The sequence below is a fragment of the Lissotriton helveticus genome, chromosome 12, assembly GCF_964261635.1.
Source record: "Lissotriton helveticus chromosome 12, aLisHel1.1, whole genome shotgun sequence".
Taxonomy (NCBI): Eukaryota; Metazoa; Chordata; class Amphibia; order Caudata; family Salamandridae; genus Lissotriton; species Lissotriton helveticus.
Window position 1 is genome coordinate 768580965 of NC_136073.1, and position 20886 is coordinate 768601850.

At 44.8% G+C, this 20886-nt stretch overlaps 1 protein-coding gene across 1 annotated transcript; it reads left to right on the forward strand.

The window, feature by feature from the left end:
* Positions 1-1177: 1177 nt before the first annotated feature.
* LOC144798129 (uncharacterized) lies at positions 1178-16006 on the forward strand. Its single transcript, XM_078668886.1, has 2 exons — positions 1178-3482; positions 15827-16006. The coding sequence occupies exons 1-2, from the start codon at positions 1233-1235 to the stop codon at positions 16004-16006; spliced, it is 2430 nt and encodes an 809-aa protein (XP_078525012.1). The 5' UTR covers positions 1178-1232.
* Positions 16007-20886: the final 4880 nt, after the last annotated feature.

Here is a 20886-nt window from a genome sequence, read left to right on the forward strand (position 1 = left end):
GAGGGAGGGAGAAGAGAGGGAGAGACGGAGGGATAGGGAGGGAGACAGAGGGAGGGAGAGCGAGGGTGACAGAGGAAGGGTGACAGAGGGAGGGAGAGGAAGGGAGACGGAGAGAGCCAGAGCGAGGGAGGCCGAGAGGGAGGGAGACAGAGGGAGAGAGAGACAGGGAGGGAGACAGAGGGAGAGAGACAGAGGGAGAGGGAGGAAGACAGAGGGAGGGAGACAGAGGGAGGGAGACAGAGAGAGGGAGAAAGACAGGGAGGGAGACAGAGAGAGGGAGACAGATAGAGGAAGACAGAGGGAGGAGGGCGACAGAGGGAGACAGACAGAGGGAGGAGGGTGACAAAGGGAAGAGGGTGACAGAGGAGGGAGGGAGACAGAGTGGGAGGCAGAGAGGAAGGGAGACAGAGGGAGGGAGACAGAGGAAGGGAGACAGACAGACGGAGGGAGACAGAGAGAGGAAGACGGAGGGCGACAGAGGAAGACAGAGGGCGACAGAGGGAGACAGACAGAGGGAGGAGGGGGACAGCGGGAAGAGGGCGACAGAGAAGGGAGGGAGTAGGGTGACCAACTGGCATAGTTGCAAATTCAGGACAGCGAGTTTAAAAATTCAGGACAAAGGGTCAAAATTCAGGACAAAAATTCAGGACAGAAGGTCAAAATTCAGGACAGAAATTTCAGACAAAAAGTACGTTTTCAAACACTTCAGAGGAGGTCGTACAATAGTGTAAAAGTAAGTCAATAGACAACCAACATAAGTACATGTCAAAATAAGTTTATATTAAGTTGAGACAATCGTGCACCTCACCGTTTTGGTATGTGCACAGCTTTGAGCAATTGTGCAGATCTTTTTGTGGTATTTCATATGATATTTTGTTTACAGTTTGGGGTTCCTTTGAACTGTTGTCCCACCCCCACTGTATTGGATGCAGAGGCCTTCATTACACGCTTTCACCAAAGACCTCCTTCTACCCAGATTCCGTCACTAACTACCTCTTATGGTGCCCCTCATCTCTATATAGACCCTCGCTCATGTATGTGTCATTTATTTTACAGTGCTGCTCAGCCCAATGTAGGGTGTTGAGCGCTTTAGCTCACACACTTATTGTTCAGAGACAATGACTCATAATTATGTAAATCAATGTATAGGAAATGCTGCTTAAGACAAGGAGGGCTGTAGGTGGAAGCGGACTGGTGGAGAAGACGAGGGCGGAAGGGGGACGAGAGCCAGCATGTCCAGTGGTGGAAACCATTCAAGCAAGAGCAACTCCTCCAATGGCACCAGTAGCAGCGTTTCCAATGTTTGTTTTGGACAGCACCAGTACACTGCAGAGGAATACCAAGCAGTCCAGAATGCTCTACGCCAGAAGTTGGGACCAGAATACATCAGCAGCAGGCAGGCTGGAGGGGGGCAGAAGGTGTGCTACATTGAAGGTCATAGGGTCATCAGCTTGGCTAATGAGCTATTTGGATACAATGGATGGTCCCATTCTGTCACACAGCAGAATGTTGATTTTGTGGACCTTAACAACGGCAAGTTCTATGTTGGGGTCTGTGCTTTCGTGAAAGTCCAGCTGAAGGATGGTTCATACCATGAAGACGTGGGTTATGGTGTCAGTGAGGGGCTAAAGTCAAAAGCTTTGTCACTTGAAAAAGCACGGAAAGAAGCTGTGACTGATGGACTGAAAAGAGCCCTCAAGTGCTACGGAAATGTGCTTGGGAACTGCATCCTGGACAAAGATTACCTGCGCTCCGTGAACAAGCTCCCTCGCCTGCCACCCCCTGAACTGGATCCAGCACTTGCAAAAAGGAGGGATTTTGAGCCATCCGTGGAGAAGGCGAGGTATAGTAGCATCCTGCAGAATCAGAAGAACTCTGTTCAGTTGAAAGCAGAGTCCTGCCACCCCAGCCGATCTCCCTTGGAATCTTCTCCTGTCCGAGACATGCAGTCGGAAGCATCTCTAAACGATCAAGAAAGGGAAGGCAACAGTGGTAAAGAGCTGTCTGAGTGTGGTGCTCAAAACTCCGAGCTAGATGCAACCTACATGAGGAAGATGAGACAGAAGCAACTGCAGCAGCGGTTCCGGGAGCAAATGGAGAGAAAGCAGAAAAGCCTGGGTTCTCTGGAACCGCTGGCAGGTGGTGCCAGTGACCGTGCCCCTCACCTTGCCCAAAGGACTTCAACAGTAGCCAATGTTCCCCATGCAGAGGAGGATGAGTTCTTGGCAGATGACCCAGAGCTTTGGGACATTCCTGTGGAAAATGGTGATGGTGACCTCAGTTCCAATGGGAACCAACACTCCGTAGCATTCCTACCCGATGCCCCCACCACTCCTTCCGGACAACATCACATGATGACACGAAGCAAGACTCCCCAGAGAGACAATCCCCAGAGAGCGTCTATGAGACCTGTACAGTTACAACCACCACAAACCAGCCACACCAACCAGCACAGAACAGTGGTGCATAGCCCTTACAATAAGAACCCTGGCCTGATTATGAAACTGTCTCAAATCTGGGAAAAAAGCTTGAATAAATCCCTTGACGTTTTAAAGAAAACTGATACTGATTCTTTACCTCAGTTGGATCTTTGTCCTAATATGGAGGGAGCTTGTCTGTTTGATCCTATGCTGGGAAAAAAAAGGTCATTGAGCCAGTCAAGCGACGTCAACATCCCTACACGCTCAGTAGATGCGTCTGGCGCTGAACCTTTGCTAATACCAGCGCAAACTCTGGGACATAGTATTCTTTTGGGAAATGATAATTTGGAAAAGGATAAGGCTGATGTTTCAATAGCCACCAGCATTGATTTTGACCTCTGCGGACGATATGTGGATAAGCCTTCTTTGTTTCATCTAGTGCCTAATAAAACCCCTACTGGAGAAACACCATCTGGATTGCTACTTTATAGCAGCACTCCCTCCGTCAAATCCACAGATAACCTTTCCTCGCAGAGTGCTGTACAATCTCCGGAACTTAATTTATCGGGGATTTGTGCTTTTACATCATCCAGTTATCCAAAAAATGATAAACCTATTTCTGAGTCTCTCATAGCCCTTGAACAAATTTTGTCCTCCATATTACTGTTAATGGGTAAATTTGCTGTAAATTCTGATTGTATTTTGTCTTCGGTTACTGAGATATTGCAGGTATTGCTGGCACAAAATGTAAAAAATGCTGAAAATATGATTAATCCTCTTATTACTCCCACTAATTCTGTTCCTGTTGTCCAAAAAGTTGTTGATAACATTACTGTGGTGGGGGGAATTGCCCCCATAGGATTGTCTATAGAGGCGGATATTCATAAGCCCCCAAATCGATCTTCCCCATCTTCCTTGCTACAGATAAATGATTCTGTGTTGGCTGAGCAGGAAAAAAATGTGGTTGTTGAGATGCAAACGGAGGGTCATGATCTTTTTCCTATTTTTGTACAAGATAAAAAGGAGCCTGAAGGTCCCTTGGGGACTATTGGAGCTACTAAAGTAAAATCAAGAGGGAAAAATAGGAAACTGATACGTAAATATAAAAAGAAAAGACCTAGGCAAATTATTTTTCAAAAACATATAACATCTGAAATGCCTGATGCTATAGATAGTAGTCATAATCCACCCTTAGATATCCTCGGTACGGTGGAAGTGGGAGGTAACAAAAAAGTTGAATATGGGAGTACCCCGATTGAAGTATCCTTGAAGGGGGGCGCCCCATGTCCATTAGTAAATGTCTCAGATCCTCTGTCCATAAATCCCGAAGACAATACACATACGCCGACAGTAACAAGAGCACTTAGTCCGTCTGCTCCCATATTTCGGCCACAGACGGAGGTTGTCAGGAACTTAATGCCTCATTCAGCAAAAAGCCCAATTATAAATGTGGATACTTTGTCATTGGATTTTCTTCCACTATTTGATACAGATCTAAAAATGAATAGATCCTGGTTACTTAACTGCTTTAAAGAGATAGAAAGTTTAAAGTTAGTTTTAACAAATGATATTGATTTAGTTCTCCCAATAAAATCTATAAATGGGCAACGAACAAGGGTAAAGTTTTACTCAAAAATATTAGCCAATTTAGTTCTTCACCAGGCGGAAGCATTTCAATGTAGAGGAATCGACGTGCTACCCTTTGTTAATAATAATTTGTGCCTTTCTTCTAGCGAAAGAAACACAAAGTTGGCTTTTGTTCATGATGATTTATCTATGTGCAATAAAGACCTAAAAATTTGGGTCTCCAAAGGAAAACGAATGGTTTCACAGGTGCTTCCATTACCTGTTAGTACAGACGTTCCTCTAAATGAAGACAATTTGATGTGGAACTGGTTACCAGGAGTTTTATCAAATACAACCTCGAGAAACCCACGACCATTTTCGCATCTTTAACACTAGTTTAAAAATTGTTTCTTGGAATGCCGCCGGTTTGTCGAATTGCCCTGAGAAATTTGATTTTCTTTCCTCTTTGAATGCAGATGTGATATGTATCCAAGAAACATGGTGTAAAACTCTCCCATATCAAGGGAATGACTACTTCGTCCTAGAGGCTTCTGCAACTCCATCAAAAAAAGGCCATGCTAAGGGTGGAATTGCCTGTTTGTTATCAAACGCACTACAATGGCAATTTTCCCATTATAAGGACGAGAGTAATCTATTCCAATCCATAACCATTTCTAATATGGACTCCGTTAGTCAACGGTCCTCGCTTATAATATTAAATGCCTATATTCCTCCAGAAGATAATTACACGTTAGTTTTAAAACATATGTTTTCCCATGTCAAACAACTAATAGAGGTGGATCACCCCCCATATTTACTGTTGGTGGGGGACTTAAATTGTAAAGTGTCTAACACTTCTTTGACCATGTTCAGAAATAAAGATAAGGAAGAAGCATATAATATACCTGAAGCAGTCCTGCCTGCCCAAATTAAAACTAACAAAAGAGGCAAGATTCTCCTCGGGGAACTTTGCTCCTTGGAGGGAATTATTATAAACGGCAGGATGCCTTCAGATACTCCTGCAAATTATACTCATGGATCTTTTAGGGGTGAATCTATTTTGGATTATGTAATAACGGATTTTGATATGTTCTTTTTCCTTAAAGATTTGGTGATCTCTCACTCCCCTTTGAGTGATCATAAAATTATCAATATAACCGTCTCATTAACACCCCCTGCAACGAGCCTTTGGTCTTTAAAGAATAGAGATTTTTCGATCAAGTGCAATACAGATAGATGCTATTGGGGGAATATTAATAGTAAGGATGTACAAAATATCCTTAGCCAATTACTATTGGAGTTGGACTATTGGCAAGGTAGGGAATTCCTTTTTCTTGAAAACTTCATTAAAAAAGTCACCGAGGTGGCTAAGATTACTGGAAAACCAAAAAAGAAATATTTTTCTCCTAGTCCTCTATTAAGGTTAAATAAAGAAATAAATAAACTCGTGAGGAAGCAATACCTCAATAGATCGGGGGAAATTGAGTCTCAGTTAGCTTTATTAAAAAGAAGGAGGGTAAGATTGAGATACAAATTAAAAAAAGAAAAAGAAGATAATTTATGGATCAAGTTAAGAGAGGCCTCAATTTGTAAAAACACTAGAGATTTTTGGTCCATAATAAGGCAAGGATGTGGCTCTGTGACAACGCCTACTCCGATAGTTATTACGGAAGAAGTCTGGACCAAATTTGTGTCCTCCCTATATGCGCCTAATGGCGCAGGGGCGGACCTTTGGGTGCCAAGGCTCAATAGTGATGTTGTAATGGAACTCCCCACTGAGCAATCCATAGCTACCGTAATAAAGAGCATGCGCTCTTCCGGGGCTATGGGGCCTGATGAATTGCCCATGTCTATAATTAAGCAAGATGTTACGTCTTGGAGCAGGATTCTTCTTCCAGTATTTTTGGCATGTTTTAAATTACGAACAGTCCCCGACTCTTGGCGGGGAAGTATCCTAATCCCAATTTTTAAAAAAGGTGATCGGGACAACCCCTCTAATTATCGTCTAATAGCGTTATTAGACTCAATAGGGAAAATTTTTGCTAAACTTTTGTTATTATTGATAATGAAATGGATAAATCAACATAATATTTTACCTATGGAACAGACAGGATTTCGAAAAGATCATGGAACTTTAGATAATCTAACATTGCTACAGGTAATTATGGATAAATATGCACGTGTCCGAGGTGGTGGCGTATACGTAGCATTTATAGATTTCTCCACAGCGTTTGACAGAGTGGATCGTCCAACGCTGTGGAGAAAATTGGCGGCTATGGGTATGCCGGGATACCTATTAGACTTAGTTAAGTCTCTACATTCATGCACATGGTGTAAGGTGTTACAAGGAGGTGAGAGGGGTCTTTCTAATTCTATCCCCTCCCTGAACGGATTAAAACAAGGCTGTATATTGGCACCCATATTGTTTTCTTTATATACGGCCGATCTCCCTACTACTGTTTCAGTTTGTGAGGGATTAGCCCCGAAAATTGGAGGGTCAGCTATATCAATTCTAATGTATGCGGACGATATACTTGTCCTAGATCTGACCCCGAAAGGTCTCTCTAATCGTCTTCATGCATTGAATCAATTCGCAGATGTACATTATATGAAAATTAATAGTTCTAAAAGTAAAGTTATGTGCATCTTCGGTAAGAAGAAAAGCAGGTCTAGTAGCTATAATTGGACAATTAGTGGAGAAAAACTTGAGGTGGTTAAAACCTACACGTTTTTAGGTAAAATAATATCTGCTAATCTTAGTGAGAAGCCTCACATTGAACATAATTCCAGAAAAGCGATGACCCATGGTATGGGATTATGTTCCTTGTATAAAGCTACTGGGAAGAGACATTTCTCCCTATGCTTGGATGTATTCCAAACGAAAATTCCTGCAACCCTCCTGTATGGAATGGAATTAGTGGAGTTGAAACAATGGGGTTTCATGCAAAAAATGGAAGGAAAGATACTAAGAAAAATATTGTCATTTAATTCAGCCTGCTCTACATCCTCATGTAGGCTGGAATTCGGACTTCGAAGTTGTTGGGCACAGGGGTTGGTAGCCCTTGTGAGATGGGTAGCTTGTCTGGCCAGAGGTAAACCGGGAACTTTACGAGAAATTATAAAAAAAGAACTATTGGGCAACTTCAATGAGTTCTCGCAGCTGGTAAGAAACTTTAGAAAAGCGGTATCGCTGCTTGAACTGGATGAAAGCACATTATTTTTACTTTCTCCATTAGAGTTAAAGTTGAAGTTAAAAAGTATGTCCTGGGAACTTTGCATCAAGTCAGATATACTTGCCCAACCAAAGCAAAAGGAAAGGGAAGCACTGGTTACGACATATACTCCCAAAGTAGCCCAACAATATCTAACTTGGAATATTCCACATAGCGTCCGTAGATTCTGGTACCTTTTACGTCATAATTTGCTTCCACTGAACTCACTTTTAGCAAAATGGTATGGGGTTTCACCTCTATGCAGCTTTTGTAAAAATGTTGTTCAGGATCTTAATCATGTATTGCTTATTTGCCCGGTATTGAGTCCCATGCGCCAAAAATGGATAAAACCAATTTGTTTACAATTGGGAATTGTGAATGTAAAAATGTTTTTCCATGCACTTTATTGCCCCCCTAACGAAATGTTCTGTTCCAGAATTTTTAACTATTTTAAAGAGTTTTTAGATATTTATTAATGAATTTCCGGGAGATGTTGAAAATTGCCTTTCTTGCAGATAATCTTGTGGCTATTTCCTTTGTCGTATAATGTTTTTTTTTAAAGTATTATATTGTGTTAATATGTGTGTATTTCTTTATGTGGCCCTCAATGAGAGCCAAATCATAATAAAATTTGAATTTGAATTTGACAAGGAGGGCTACAAGGTTTATGAGCCACATGGCATCCATACTGGTAGGTACTATATGGAGGGCCACTGGAATTATGCAGCAGGGAGGGACAAATTATGCTGCCGGGTTGACTAAATTATTTGGCAAGAAAAGGGAATTTATGCAGTGTAATGCAGCACATTTTGTCATAGTATTACCGTATTATTTTCTCATTTTTGCACATTTTAACACTTTCTGGTCATAGGTTGCACCTCATTAGTACCCGTATAACACCCAAATATAGTAATATGCAAAGGAAGGTGACCAGTCAACCTTTACATAGGGCCTTTGCAACACATCACTGCCTTTTTACTTATTTTTTAACCATTTGAGGAAGAAACTTTTTAAATTAGAATACTCAGCTTATATTCAGCTAATGATGGATTATGTGGCACATGTGGCAAATCCATAATCATGCGGAAACTGTTGAAGCCGCATAATCACATAATTCCAGTGACCCCGAAATACAAACTGTGGGTATAACAGAGAACATAGTGGTTGGGGTTGTCTTTACAATTATTATAAAAATACATACTTTGCTCTGCATATTACACTTTGTGCTTTACAAGAGGCGCATAAAGCCTCTATGCTACTTTATGATGAGTCAAAACCGGGATTAGTGAAACCTCAGATCTCTCCAAGAGATACATTAATCATCAGAGTTAAATAGACATTTTTGTTATGGCCCAAAAATTGCAGACGCGCAAAGCACTCAGAAGGTTTTGCCTTTCATCCTGATGGATATTTCAAAATGTAGCTAGGTCCTCCAGCACGGCTCCTCCACAAAAGCGGCATGCTGTGCCCTAGAACTATGCAGAGGATGGCACACCACATGCTATAACTACACAAGGGCCCATTGGAAGGGAGACGGTAAAAAACTAAAATACCCCCCGCTTTATATGGCACTAAATAAAGGAGCAAAGTGAGCTATCCCAGTCTCTCCTTTTGAAGTCTGTGAAAATTGTTCCCCTGATGAAAATTTGCAAAAATAATGCAAAAGTATGCTTTTTACAGCAGGAAAGCAACTTGGCCAAAAACTGCATTTACCTATATTGACGTTTGTCTTTTATTCTTTCCGGTCTTTTCATGTTCTTTCTTTCCTTATGTCCTTTCTATCCATCTTTGTTCTCTACTTTCATCTTTACATCCTCTATTTATTTTTCTTTCCATTTTTCTGACTTGCAATACTTTCATTTCGTCTCACTCTCTCTATTCTTTAAATGTATATTTCATTTTCTTTTCATATTTCCATATTCCACATTAACATTAATTTTGTGTTCCTTTTTTCAATTTGATCATCCTATTATCCTTACTTACATTATCTAAATCTTTCTCTATCTTCCAGCTTTCTTTCATTATTTGCTTTCTATTCTTCCTTCACTTTCTCACTCCATTTGCCTTGTGCTTCTTTTTTGATTTACCAAGAACCAGATACCACACATTATCATTATTTCTCTTTCTGTCCCTGCTTTTGGCTACTTCAGCACCATCTGACCCCCCCTCCAACCCCCCCCCACACACACACACTCAAAGCTGCATCACAGTGATCATCGCTGCTTTTATTTATTTGTTTGCTATTCTGCCCTGTGCTGATCTGTGAGTCACAGATCAAAGTTAGGAAGGGCCATGGAACACTGATCTGCACCCCCATTCTCTCCCCCCCCTTTCCTCCGGTGCTTCTCCACACCTTTGGCCCATTGTCATTCTTTAGGTGATAATCATCCACATCAGAATGAAAATGGGCCCGTACTTAGACTGAGCGCCGTCGGGGAGGGGCTGCTGCAGCCTCAGAGAAGTGCGAGCTGACTAGGATTGTCCCAGGGGAACAGCACAGCTGGCTGTCATCCCCAAAATTACGGACAAACGGCATCCGTGAAAGAAAGGCTCACGGACAACGGACAAGGGGCCCAAATAACGGGCAGTCTGTGAAATTTACGGACGGTTGGTCACCCTAGGAGGGAGACAGAGGGAGAGAGACAGAGGGAGGGAGACAGAGAGAGAGACAGAGAGGGAGACAGAGGGAGGGAGGGAGACAGAGGGAGGGAGGGAGACAGAGAGGGAGACAGGGGGGGAGAGACAGAGGGATAGAGAGGGAGGGAGAGGGAGGGAGGGTGACAGAGGAAGGGAGAGGAAGGGAGACGGAGAGAGCCAGAGCGAGGGAGTCAGAGAGGGAGGGAGACAGAGGGAGAGGGAGACAGGGAGGGAGACAGAGGGAGGGAGGGAGACAGAGGGAGGGAGAGGAAGGGAGACGGAGAGAGCCAGAGCGAGGGAGTCAGAGAGGGAGGGAGACAGAGGGAGAGGGAGACAGGGAGGGAGACAGAGGGAGGGATCGAGACAGGGAGGGAGACAGACAGAGGGAGGGAGACGAAGGGAGGGAGACAGGGGGATGGAGACAGAGGGAGGGAGAGAGACAGGGAGAGAGGGAGACAGAGGGAGGGAGACAGACGGAGGGAGAGAGGGAGGGAGACGGACGGAGGGAGGGAGGGAGAGAGAGGGAGAGAGAGGGAGAGAGAGAGGGAGAGAGAGGGAGCGAGAGGTAGGGAGAGAAAGAGAGAGAGAGAGAGATAAAGAGATTTGTGTATGCTGGGTCTGGTGGCTCAGTGGATGAAGGCGTGTTCAACCTCATGGTCACCATTTTTTTGCTTTAGCCGCGCACCCTCCGCCCCCGCCCCCACGGGTGCGGCCCTCGGCCACAAACCACACTGTAAATTTGGCCCCCAAGAGAAAGTTTGTGAGTACCCATGTACTAGAGAATGCATTTATTGGGGGGGTGTAACACCCCAAACACCCCTCCTGAAGCTACTCCCCGGTCAAAGGGAGGAGTACATTGTGGTAGGCAGCTCCACTTGCTCAGAGAGTAGTGTGGAAGGGCAAAGTCTTAGGCATGCTTGTGTCCAGAAAGGAGTGAGGAGGTCATAAAACATTCATACATATTTTGCCTACATACCTGTCTATAGCACAAGACATTAATAATAATCCATATTGTGAAGCGCGAACATATCACCCCTCATGGGTTCCAAGGCGCTGGGGGTCGTCTGGGAGATAAAGTGAGTCAGTGTCTAGAGTCACATGATACTGAGCTGAGCTGCTGTCGGATCGTATTGCTCGGAGTCAGCCGTTCCGGCCGCTGCGCCACACCTCCCCACAACAGCCAGGGAGGTGCATTTCATCAACACATCATCACAGCATCACTGAGGCAGCACATCTTTCAACCCCTGGCTGTTGTTAATTTCTTTTCTTCCTGTTCTGCATTTAAATTGGCCACTTGCCACTGTGAGATTGCTCAGCTGGAGGCTACCCTGGCATCGCTCTTCAGTGAGGACGTGCCAGCGAGTGATGTATCATAGTTGGCACTGACAGATCCCCTGTGTACCGAAGCCGACATTGGCACAGCCTGGAGCCAAGACCTTAATTCATGCACACAGCGCACTGCTGTCAGCTTAAATGCACCTTGTACAAGAAGTCAAACTACGATCAGAGCAGGGATGCAAATTAAACGTTGTTTTATTTTGTAGGCTCCAAATGATTAGTCTGTGATTTTCTGCACAATCTTTCTTTGCTAAGGGCTCCATTCCCAGTTCCCTTGCATTTGGCACAGAGGTACCACATCCGGTAAATATTGTTACCACAGGGTGGAGTATTTACCGGTCTGGTATTCCCTCCAGATTCGTTTTTTTAATTGTCGAAATGGGGGATAGTCTGGGTATGCCATACAATACTTCAGATTTTTCCTACGTGTTAACGGTAAACAGCGTTTACAACGCAACTTTTACAACGCAGTACCTTTACCACGCAACTTTTACAACGAAAGTCGTTACAACGACTTGCGCTGGGGGGCGCTCTAGGATAGGGAATAGTTCATTTACTATCCAAAACCTTCCCTACTATCCACGGGGACTGGAGTTGGAATAGTAAATTAAACTATTCACTATCCAGCACCCCCAACGCAAGTCGTTGTAACGACTTGCGTTGTAAAAGTAGCGTGGTAAAGGCATGCGTTGTAAAAGCATGCGTGGTAATGACATACATCCGTGTTAACGGTTTTTATCTTTCAAATTTCAGTAGGTTTTCCCCCTGCAAAATATCAATGGTGAAATTGTGCTAAATTTACCAAAACGTGCAATCCCTACTTGGATCTGATACCTGATTTTCACAAGCTTTGGATTGAGGCACTGAGTCTTTCATGCACTCTCATTGTTTAATGCAGATTTTCCACGGTTTTAATGGGAAGAAAATATAGATTTTCCTAGTGTTCATGACGGAAAGTCTTAATTTTATTAAAGACACGGAGGCGAGTATTATGCTTTCTAATCTTGCATTTAATTGCATAGCAGCCAAGATAAGCAATAAAAACTACAGTTCCCAGAGGGCCAGAAAAAACTGGGCCATGGGAATGAGAAAAAAACGCGAGAGTACAGTATCCAATCATAGTAGACCTACCAGATAAAGACACTAACTGACTGCGCAGCTTCCTCTTTTCGCTGTCGAGCAAGTCATAAAAGGTCAGTGAATAAAGGACAAATTAACAGAATCAAAGACAGAGCCAAAGTCCAGGAACATAAGTCTTGCATCAGAGGAATCCAAGGGAGAAGATCAAACAGGACACCAGAAGAAGGATCCGGGAGCACTGGAAGTGAAGGACGTAGAGGTGATGACCTCAGCAGTCGAAGGGTAGAACTCCTAAGACGACGCCGGTGGCAAGGCTGGATTTGCTGTAGGGAGGGAGAAACAAAAGTCAGTAATGTTGCGGTGGGATAATACTCGCCTCCGTGTCTTTAATAAAATTAAGACTTTCCGTCATGAACACTAGGAAAATCTACATTTTATGACAAGACCGGAGGCTCCTATTATGCTTGTTTAAAGCATATTAACAACATCAGAAGCCACAGTATGAATTGGTTTACAATAGAACATGCGAAAAATACTGTCATTGGACCAATCTGCCGATCTGAGAATGTCCTCCAACCGAGAGCCAGACCAAAAGGCTTTAGAAGCCATGGCTCCCCTGGCCGAATGAGCTCCAAATACGGAGACATCAATTCCGGCAAGAGACATGACCCAACGGACCCAACCGGCAAGGGAAGGAGAGGAGACAGGGAGATGGGGTTTGCGAAAGGAAATAAGAAGTTGAGAATGAGAGGGCGTTCTGAGATCAGCGGTCCTTTCCTCATACACTTTTAAACACTGTCCAACACACAGTTTGGGATGAGCAGGAAAATAAGGATAAAACACAGAATCCAAGTTAGTTTTAGTGCGTCTGCGTATTTGAAAAAGTACACCTGTAGGAGAAAATTGGCGAGCAGAAACATCTAGAGCTTTAACATCAGAAACTCTCTTAATGGAAATCAAACACAGTAACATGGTGAGTTTGGCAGATAACATTTTGAGAGAAAGAACAGAATTGTCAGGCCAATCTGTAAACAATTTAAGAACTACTGTAACGTCCCATAAAGAAGTATACTTAGCCAACGGTGGTTTCGCACATCAAACTCCTTTCAATAGACGACAAATGAGAGGGTGAGCACCAACTGGTTTACCATCAACTTGGGAGTGGTTAAGGGAAATAGCCGAACGATAGAGATTTACAGTGCGATAAGCCTTACCTGCGCTTGCCTCAGAAGCGAGGAAATTAATGACAAAATTCAGAGGGGCTGAAATGGGATTGAGGTCCCTTTCCAAACACCAGCTTGCCCAAAGAGACCAGGCGGATTTGTAAGCCTTGGAGGTGCCAGGGGCCCAGGCCTGGCTGATAAAGAGCGAAGCCTCCTGTGAAATGAGGACGTTAGAAGGGGAAGGCCGGAAACTTTCCAGGCCGACAATGTTAGAGAGTTGTCTAGAATGAGACTGTGTTGTTCGCCCTGAGGATTGAGTAGAAGATCCTGGAAGGAGGGAAGAAGGACTGGGAAGTCCACCGCCATTTCTAGAAGGGACGGAAACCAAACTTGTGCCTGCCAGTAAGGAGCTACAAGAACCAGAGACGAAGACTGGCGGCGAATTTGAGAGAGAACCCTGTTGATCATCAGAAAGGGGGGAAAGGCATAATGCAGATGACGAGACCAATCCTGCAGGAAAGCGTCTGTCGCCAAGGCCATAGGGTCCGGACGCCAGCTGTAAAACTGGGGCAATTGGGAGGTGAGCCGGGACGCAAAAAGATCGATAGAGAAAGGGCCCCAAAGATGGGAGAGGGAAAGAAAAACGGATGGACAGAGCTTCCAATTGCTGGAATCCCGAAGGAATCTCGAGTGCCAATCCGCCACGGAGTTGAGATCCCCTGGAAGATACTCCGCTGACAAGGAAAGGTGATGGGCGAGGCAGTATTCCCACAGACTTTTCGCTAAGTCCGCCAGAGGCTTGGACCTGGTTCAGCCCAGATGGTTGATATAGCAGACCGCAGAAACATTGTCCATACGTAGGAGGATTGAACAGCGAATCCTGTTCTTTGAAAGGCTTTTGATCGCAAAGGAACCTGCAAGCATCTCTAAACAGTTGATGTGCAGTTTGGACTCCTCGGCGGACCATGAGCCTCCAGTCGAGATTGGTCCACATCGGGCGCCCCAACCCGATAGGCTTGCATCGGATTCCAAGACAAGATCTGGGGCCGTGGCGAAGATAGTCCGACCGTTCAACGCATCTAAATGGTCTATCCACCATTGGAGCTCGGTGCGGGATTCGGGATCTAGGGAAACGAGATCCGAATAAGCGAGACCTTGTCTTAGGTGCTTTATTTTCAGACGCTGAAGAGCGCAGTAATGGAGAGGACCGGGGAAAATGGCTTGAATGGAGGAGGACAGGAGACCGACGATTCTCGCCAAGGACCGGAGGGATAAGAGAGAAGACTGAAGAACGGAAACAATCTACGCTTTGATTTTGGAAACTTTGGAGAGGGGAAGGCGGAGAGACGCCGCTGCAGAGTCCACCAGAAAACCCAAGAATTCCATGTTCTGAGATGGAATGAGAGATGACTTGTCTGTGTTGATGAGGAAACCCAGGTCCGATAGGAGAGATTGTGTCAAGAGCAGGTCTGAAAGAAGAATCTTCTTGTCGGAGTTCATGAGAAGGATGTCGTCCAAGTAAATTATCATTCTGATGCCAAGGGATCGAAGATAAGCGACCACAGGTTTTAAGAGTTTTGTGAAGCACCATGGCGCGGAAGATAATCCAAAGGGAAGAGAAGTGAAACAGTAGTTGACACGTGCCCATTGGAATTGAAGAAACTTCCATTGGGAGTGATGGATAGGAACTGTGAGGTAAGCATCCTGAAGGTCCAAACGGACCATCCAATCGTTTGGGCGAAGGGTGTCTCGTAGATGTAAAATCGTTTCCATTTTGAAATGGCGATAAACCACAAACTGGTTGAACCACTTCAGGTTGATGACAGCGCGGAGCTTCTTGTTTTTCTTTTGAACAAGAAAAATGGAGCTTAGAAAGCCGGAGGAGTCGAAGGGAAAAATTTGAACTGCTTGTTTTTGAAGAAGAACCTCAATTTCGCTTGAAATCTGAGAGGCCTTGAGAGAGGAGAAAACTAGGGGGTGAGGAAAGGAAGTTTGGACGGGGGGAGAGAAAAATTCGATTAGGTAGCCTTGGACGGTGTTTAAGACCCAGGGATCCGAACTGAGAGCACACCATTTTGGAAGGAAAAGTTTTAAGCGACCCCCCACAGGAGGGGAAGAAGAAAGGCTTACCTTGTTGCCTGGGGTTGTTGTGACGAAAGTTTCCTTGACCTCTGCCTCTGAAGCCACGGCCACGTTGGGGATAGAATTGTGGCTTGTAGTCTTGATTGGCATTGGACGACCCTCTGGAGCCTTGATTGTAGGGACGGCCGGAAGAGCGGCCCCTGCCTCTGCCGGCCCGTCCAAAAACCCGAGGGGCAAAAACCTTTTTGACGGTTTGCTGGGCTTTATCCAAAGAGGCGAAAGTGGAGACAAATCTGCTAAGGTCACGAACCAAATTTTCTCCGAACAGGAGACCATTAGCTTTGGGTCCAGGATCCATAGGGGCGAGATTGGAGAGCTTTGGATCCAGCTTGATGAGGAGACCTTTGCGGCGCTCATGAGTAATGGCGGAATTTGCATTGCCGAGGAGACAAAAGGCGCGTTGAGCCCACGTGGATACCTCTTCCGCGGAGAGTTCCGAACCCTCTAAACGTGCGGCTTCTGCCAAATCAAAGATGCGGGCGAGAGGGCCCACAACGTCTAGCAACTTGTCTTGACAAGTGGACCAAGCTTTGTCGACCCCTCTGCGAGGATCCTTGCCAAATTTAGAAAAGAAGGTGAGAAGAGGTTGATCGATGGAAGGAACTAAGGTGATTTTGTCGGGAAGAGCTGGTTTGGGACACTCCGATTTGAGCCTGGATCTCACTGAGGTCTCCAGGGGGAGACGCAATCTGGCCGTAATATATTCCCCGACATGATGGGAAGGAAACCATTCTGTAGAATTTGGGTATGGATAGAAGAGGGATCAAACATGGGAACACCCTCAGAGTCGAAGACTGGCTCAAAAGAAAACAAATCTAATTTCAGCAGATTTGGAAGGAGGAGAAGAAGGATCAACTGCGTCAAATAAATCAAATAATTTATCAGCGTCATCCATAGTATCATCATCATCATCATCAGTGTCCATTATGGTGGAAATTACTAACTTTCTCTTAGGAGACTCTGCGTGTTTATCTTTTTATTTTCGTTTGCCCTCTGAACCAACAAACCCCTCCTTGACAGGAGGCCTGGGAGGCACAAAGTCCTCAGTCAAAAGCGAGGAAGACTCGCTAACCAATGACGCATTTTTTGAGGCACGAGCCTGAGCAGAGTGGTCCACCTTTTTCTTTCTGCTTTCCCCCGCAGAATGGGCCAATAATTTGGACATGACGCTCAACATAGAGTTCTCCATATTTTTTGACATGCGTTTCATGGAGACTTCCACTGCTGACTCAACAGAGTTATTAATAAACTTATTCAAATTCTTTTTAAAATTAAGAGAGTCCTCAGCAGGGACTTCCTCCGAGGAACTATCGTGTTCCATGGCCAGAGAAGTGCAAAACGAGCAAAAACGAAGGAATAATACTGGGAGAGACAGGCGAGGGTTAATAAAGCCAGCAGGGGCGTGTCGAGAGGCGGGCCGAGCAGCGAGCGTCAGCCGGGCTCCAGAAGCGGAAGAAGAAGGCGCACCAGCAAGCGCCGAGGAGCCGGGGACACTGGAAGCCTCAGGGAAGGTGAGAGGCGAAGAGAAAGGCGCGCGAAGGCGCGCGAAGGAGTGCGAAGCAGCGCGAAGCAGCGCGAAGCAGCGCGAAGCAGCGTGAGCGTGGAAGCGACCACGGGAGCCCCGAGGGGAGGGGGGGACGGAAGGGGTGACGGAAAGAGCACCGGGACCGAAGCGAAAAAACACGCTAGAAGCGTGAATGCAGTGGCGTTGTCGCGCTGGTAGCAAATAACGTTAAAGAAAACGGCTACAATAATAATATGAAAATATATAAACAAATAACAGTAACGTAATAGCTGAGAGCAATGATAAAGGCACTTATCTGACTGCGAGCAGCAAGAAAAGAGGAAGCTGCGCAGTCAGTTAGTGTCTTTATCTGTTAGGTCTACTATGATTGGATACTGTACTCTCGCGTTTTTTTCTCATTCCCATGGCCCAGTTTTTTCTGGCCCTCTGGGAACTGTAGTTTTTATTGCTTATCTTGGCTGCTATGCAATTAAATGCAAGATTAGAAAGCATAATAGGAGCCTCCGGTCTTGTCATAAAATCATGATTTTATTAAAGACACAGAGGGAATAGAAGGAATAAAGGAGTCATGCATAATATTGGCCACCCTGCCTTGATATAAAATTAGATTTGTATTGGATGGAAATATTATTTAGTGGAAAAAATTTTCTAAAGCACTGAGAGACAGCTAGGAATTTCAGTAAACTGTTCCCTTTGGGACTATTGTTCTTGTACATTCAAATCATTGTGCCAATATCATTTTTTATTTATGTGACAGCTGACATGTTTTAGCTGATATCCAACTCATGCTCAGATCCAGTTATAATCTTAAAGGAACATTCAGAACCTGCCAACCCCTAAAATGAGTGGAAACAAGATTTGTGCCTGAATTTGGATTCAAATGAAGCAAAATCTCCAAGCAGACCTTGGATTTCTCCAAGTATTACCTGCAGGAAGATGTGCGGGGTTTACATAAATCAGAAATGGGGTAATTCATTGGTTACTCACCTTCATTACTCTGAGTCCAGGTCTTCCCCGATTCAGTCCTTAACAGTGAGATGTATTCTCTGTCCTGCAGATTTGACCTTAGCTGATGCAAAATAGTCCCCTCAATATAGCTGCCATTACCCAGCAGCTATCATTCAAGGAAGCAACTACTATGAACACATCCTTTAGTAAATAAAGCATATAACTATAACACTCAAGATAAATTCATGACAGGAAAAAAATTATTCCCATGCCCATGGAAGAGTAAGGCGGTATTTGGAACTGTATCGGGGAAAACCTGGACTCAGAGCAATGAAGATTACCGATAAGTAATTGGCGCATTACCTTCTTGTCTGTCTTCCCTGATCCAGTCATTACCAGTGAGACAAAGCCCAAGCAGTAGAGATTGATTATTTTGAATCTGCGACGCAAAGCAAAAAAGGGTATATACCCATGAAGTTAATTGCTACACCCATGATTTCATAAATTTTGTTGATTCTCTTCTCATGTCAGTAAAGGATATTCTTGTGTCATACAATGATGGACATTGTTCAGGAACGTACTTGTTTACCAAAGTTTGAAGAGAAGCCCTCTTCCAAGTGTCAGCGAAATGGGAAAGAAAGTTATGCAGTGGCTTCCAAGTGGCCGCAGAGCAAATATCTCTGAGAAAGTGCTAGACCTGTCAGCCATAGGGTGGTCTTCCTCCCAACCTTTTGCCTTCCTCCTCCACTTTTTTAACCTTGTTTTGGTGGTATTAGAGCTCTGTGCACTTTACCACTGCTTACCAGTGCTAAAGTACCTGTGCTCTCTCTTCTAAGCATGTTTATATTGACTTATTCCCAACTGGCATATTTGATTTACTTATAAGTCCCCAGTAAAGTGGCACTACCTGCCCAGGGCCTGTAAATTATATGCTACTAGTGGGTCTGGTGCACGGATTGTGCCACCCACTTAAAAAGCCCTTTCAACATGTCTCAGGCCTGTCATTGCAGAACCTGTGTGTGCAGTTTTAAACTGCCACTTTGACCTGGCAAAATAAACAAACCTTCCATTTTATTACATATAGCCACCCCTAGGGAAGGCCCTGAACAGCCTAAAGAGCTGGGTGCAATGTGTTTAAAAGGTAGGACATGTACTTTAAGTTTTACATGTCCTGGCAGTAAAACACTCTAAATTCGTTTTTCACTACTGCAAGGCTTTTCTTTCCCATAGGATGACATTGGAGTTGCCTAATAAACTTTTATAAGTGTAATTTCCAGATGGGGAGAGAGAACCAGTACATGTTGGTGTCTCTGGAATCCCTATTTTAAATCCTAACTAATGATGAATTCAGATTTTAAATTACAATTCTGACAATGCAACATTTTCTTGCCATAGATACTTGGTGATTTCAGCCTGTCTCTGGCTATATGACTGGGTGTAGTTGGCATTTGAGTTTTGTGTATTTCTCCTAGACAGCCACACACAATGGAAGCTTAGGTGTGACTGGATGGACCATCACTGGCAGGATGGGAGAGAGGAGTTGGGCACAGCTTCACTTACACCCGATTAGGCTGTGCCCTGCCTCCACACAAATGGCCTAATGACCCTGAATTGTCATTTCAGCCACCTTAGATCCATGGCAGGGAAGGCAGGGAATTCCTTGCACTTCAAAGGCACTGTCTAGAAGCTTCTCCCACCTTCTAGCAGCAGGGCACCAGGGTATAAAAGATGGACCTCAGACACCACCACTTCAGTACACTCGAAACCTCTGGATAATCTGCAAGGAAGAAGGACAGCGCTGCTGTTGCAGGATTGCTACTATGCTGTACTGCACTCTGCTGGACTCCTGCTTTGCTGTGCCAACCTGCTGCCTGCTGTCCTCTTGCCTCGGTGAGAAGACGGACCTGCATCTCTTGAACCCAGAGAGACTGAAAGTGCTAGTTGGCTGGCCTCCTAATCGGAATCCTCAGGGATATAACAGGCTTCCAACCACCATGCATTTGCACCTGTGCTCTGCCATCAAGATGTCTTCCCTGCCAAGTGGTGCCATTCCAGTCCTAGACCCTTGAAAGTGAGCTTAAGATGCTTTGAAAGCCTCTGTGGATCCAGCAGAACTAAGGCATCGCGTCTGCTGTGCAGCACAACCCCGAGTAGAACAGGTCCGTCTCCACAACTGCATTGATTGGACCCGTCAGCCAGTATCACCTTTGGAACCACCACTGTGAGACGCATCTTCGGCGTATGCCCTCGCATCTCCTATCAACGGCAGACTCAGCGATGATGATGGACTCAGCATCACAGCCTTGCAGCTCTTCAGGACTGACACATCTCCCCGATTGCATGACGCATCTTCGATGTGGATCCACTCAACCCTCGGCAACCCAGGATTTAAGGTATTCTGTTCAGCTAGCCTAACTGGTTTCCTGTGGCCGGCCCACGTTCCATAAAGATTGGCCTGAACTTGTGACTTTGTCCCGTCAGTCCAGTGTGACCAGATATCCACAGTTGGTGCTTTATGCCTCTTGAAGCTATTTTCTATAAAAAAAGTTTAGAATTCTATATCTTTTGTTATACTAATTGTTTTTTGTTGCTTTAGTCTTGTTTTTATTTATTAGAAATCACTCTGTTCTTCTAATCCTATTGTGGGCTCCTTTTGTGGTGTGTTTTTACTGTGTTACTGTCTGAAGTGTCGTAAAAATACCTTACACATTGCCTCTAAGTAATGCCTGACCACTCTGTGCCAAGCTACAAGGGGGTGAGCACAGGCTAATTTGGGGTTTGCTTGGGCCTTACCCTGAAAACGATTGTGGTTGCTGCTTGTACAGGGCTCACGCCCAGTCATCCAACAACCCATT

What these genes read in the sequence shown, in the direction of transcription:
- LOC144798129 (XM_078668886.1), top strand. Translation starts at nt 1,233, where the DNA reads ATGTCCAGTGGTGGAAACCATTCAAGCAAGAGCAACTCCTCCAATGGC. An exon ending in GGACTATTGGAGCTACTAAA is followed by an intron (nt 3,483 to 15,826) that starts GTAAAATCAAGA and finishes TTCTCCGAACAG; the next exon opens with GAGACCATTAGCTTTGGGTC.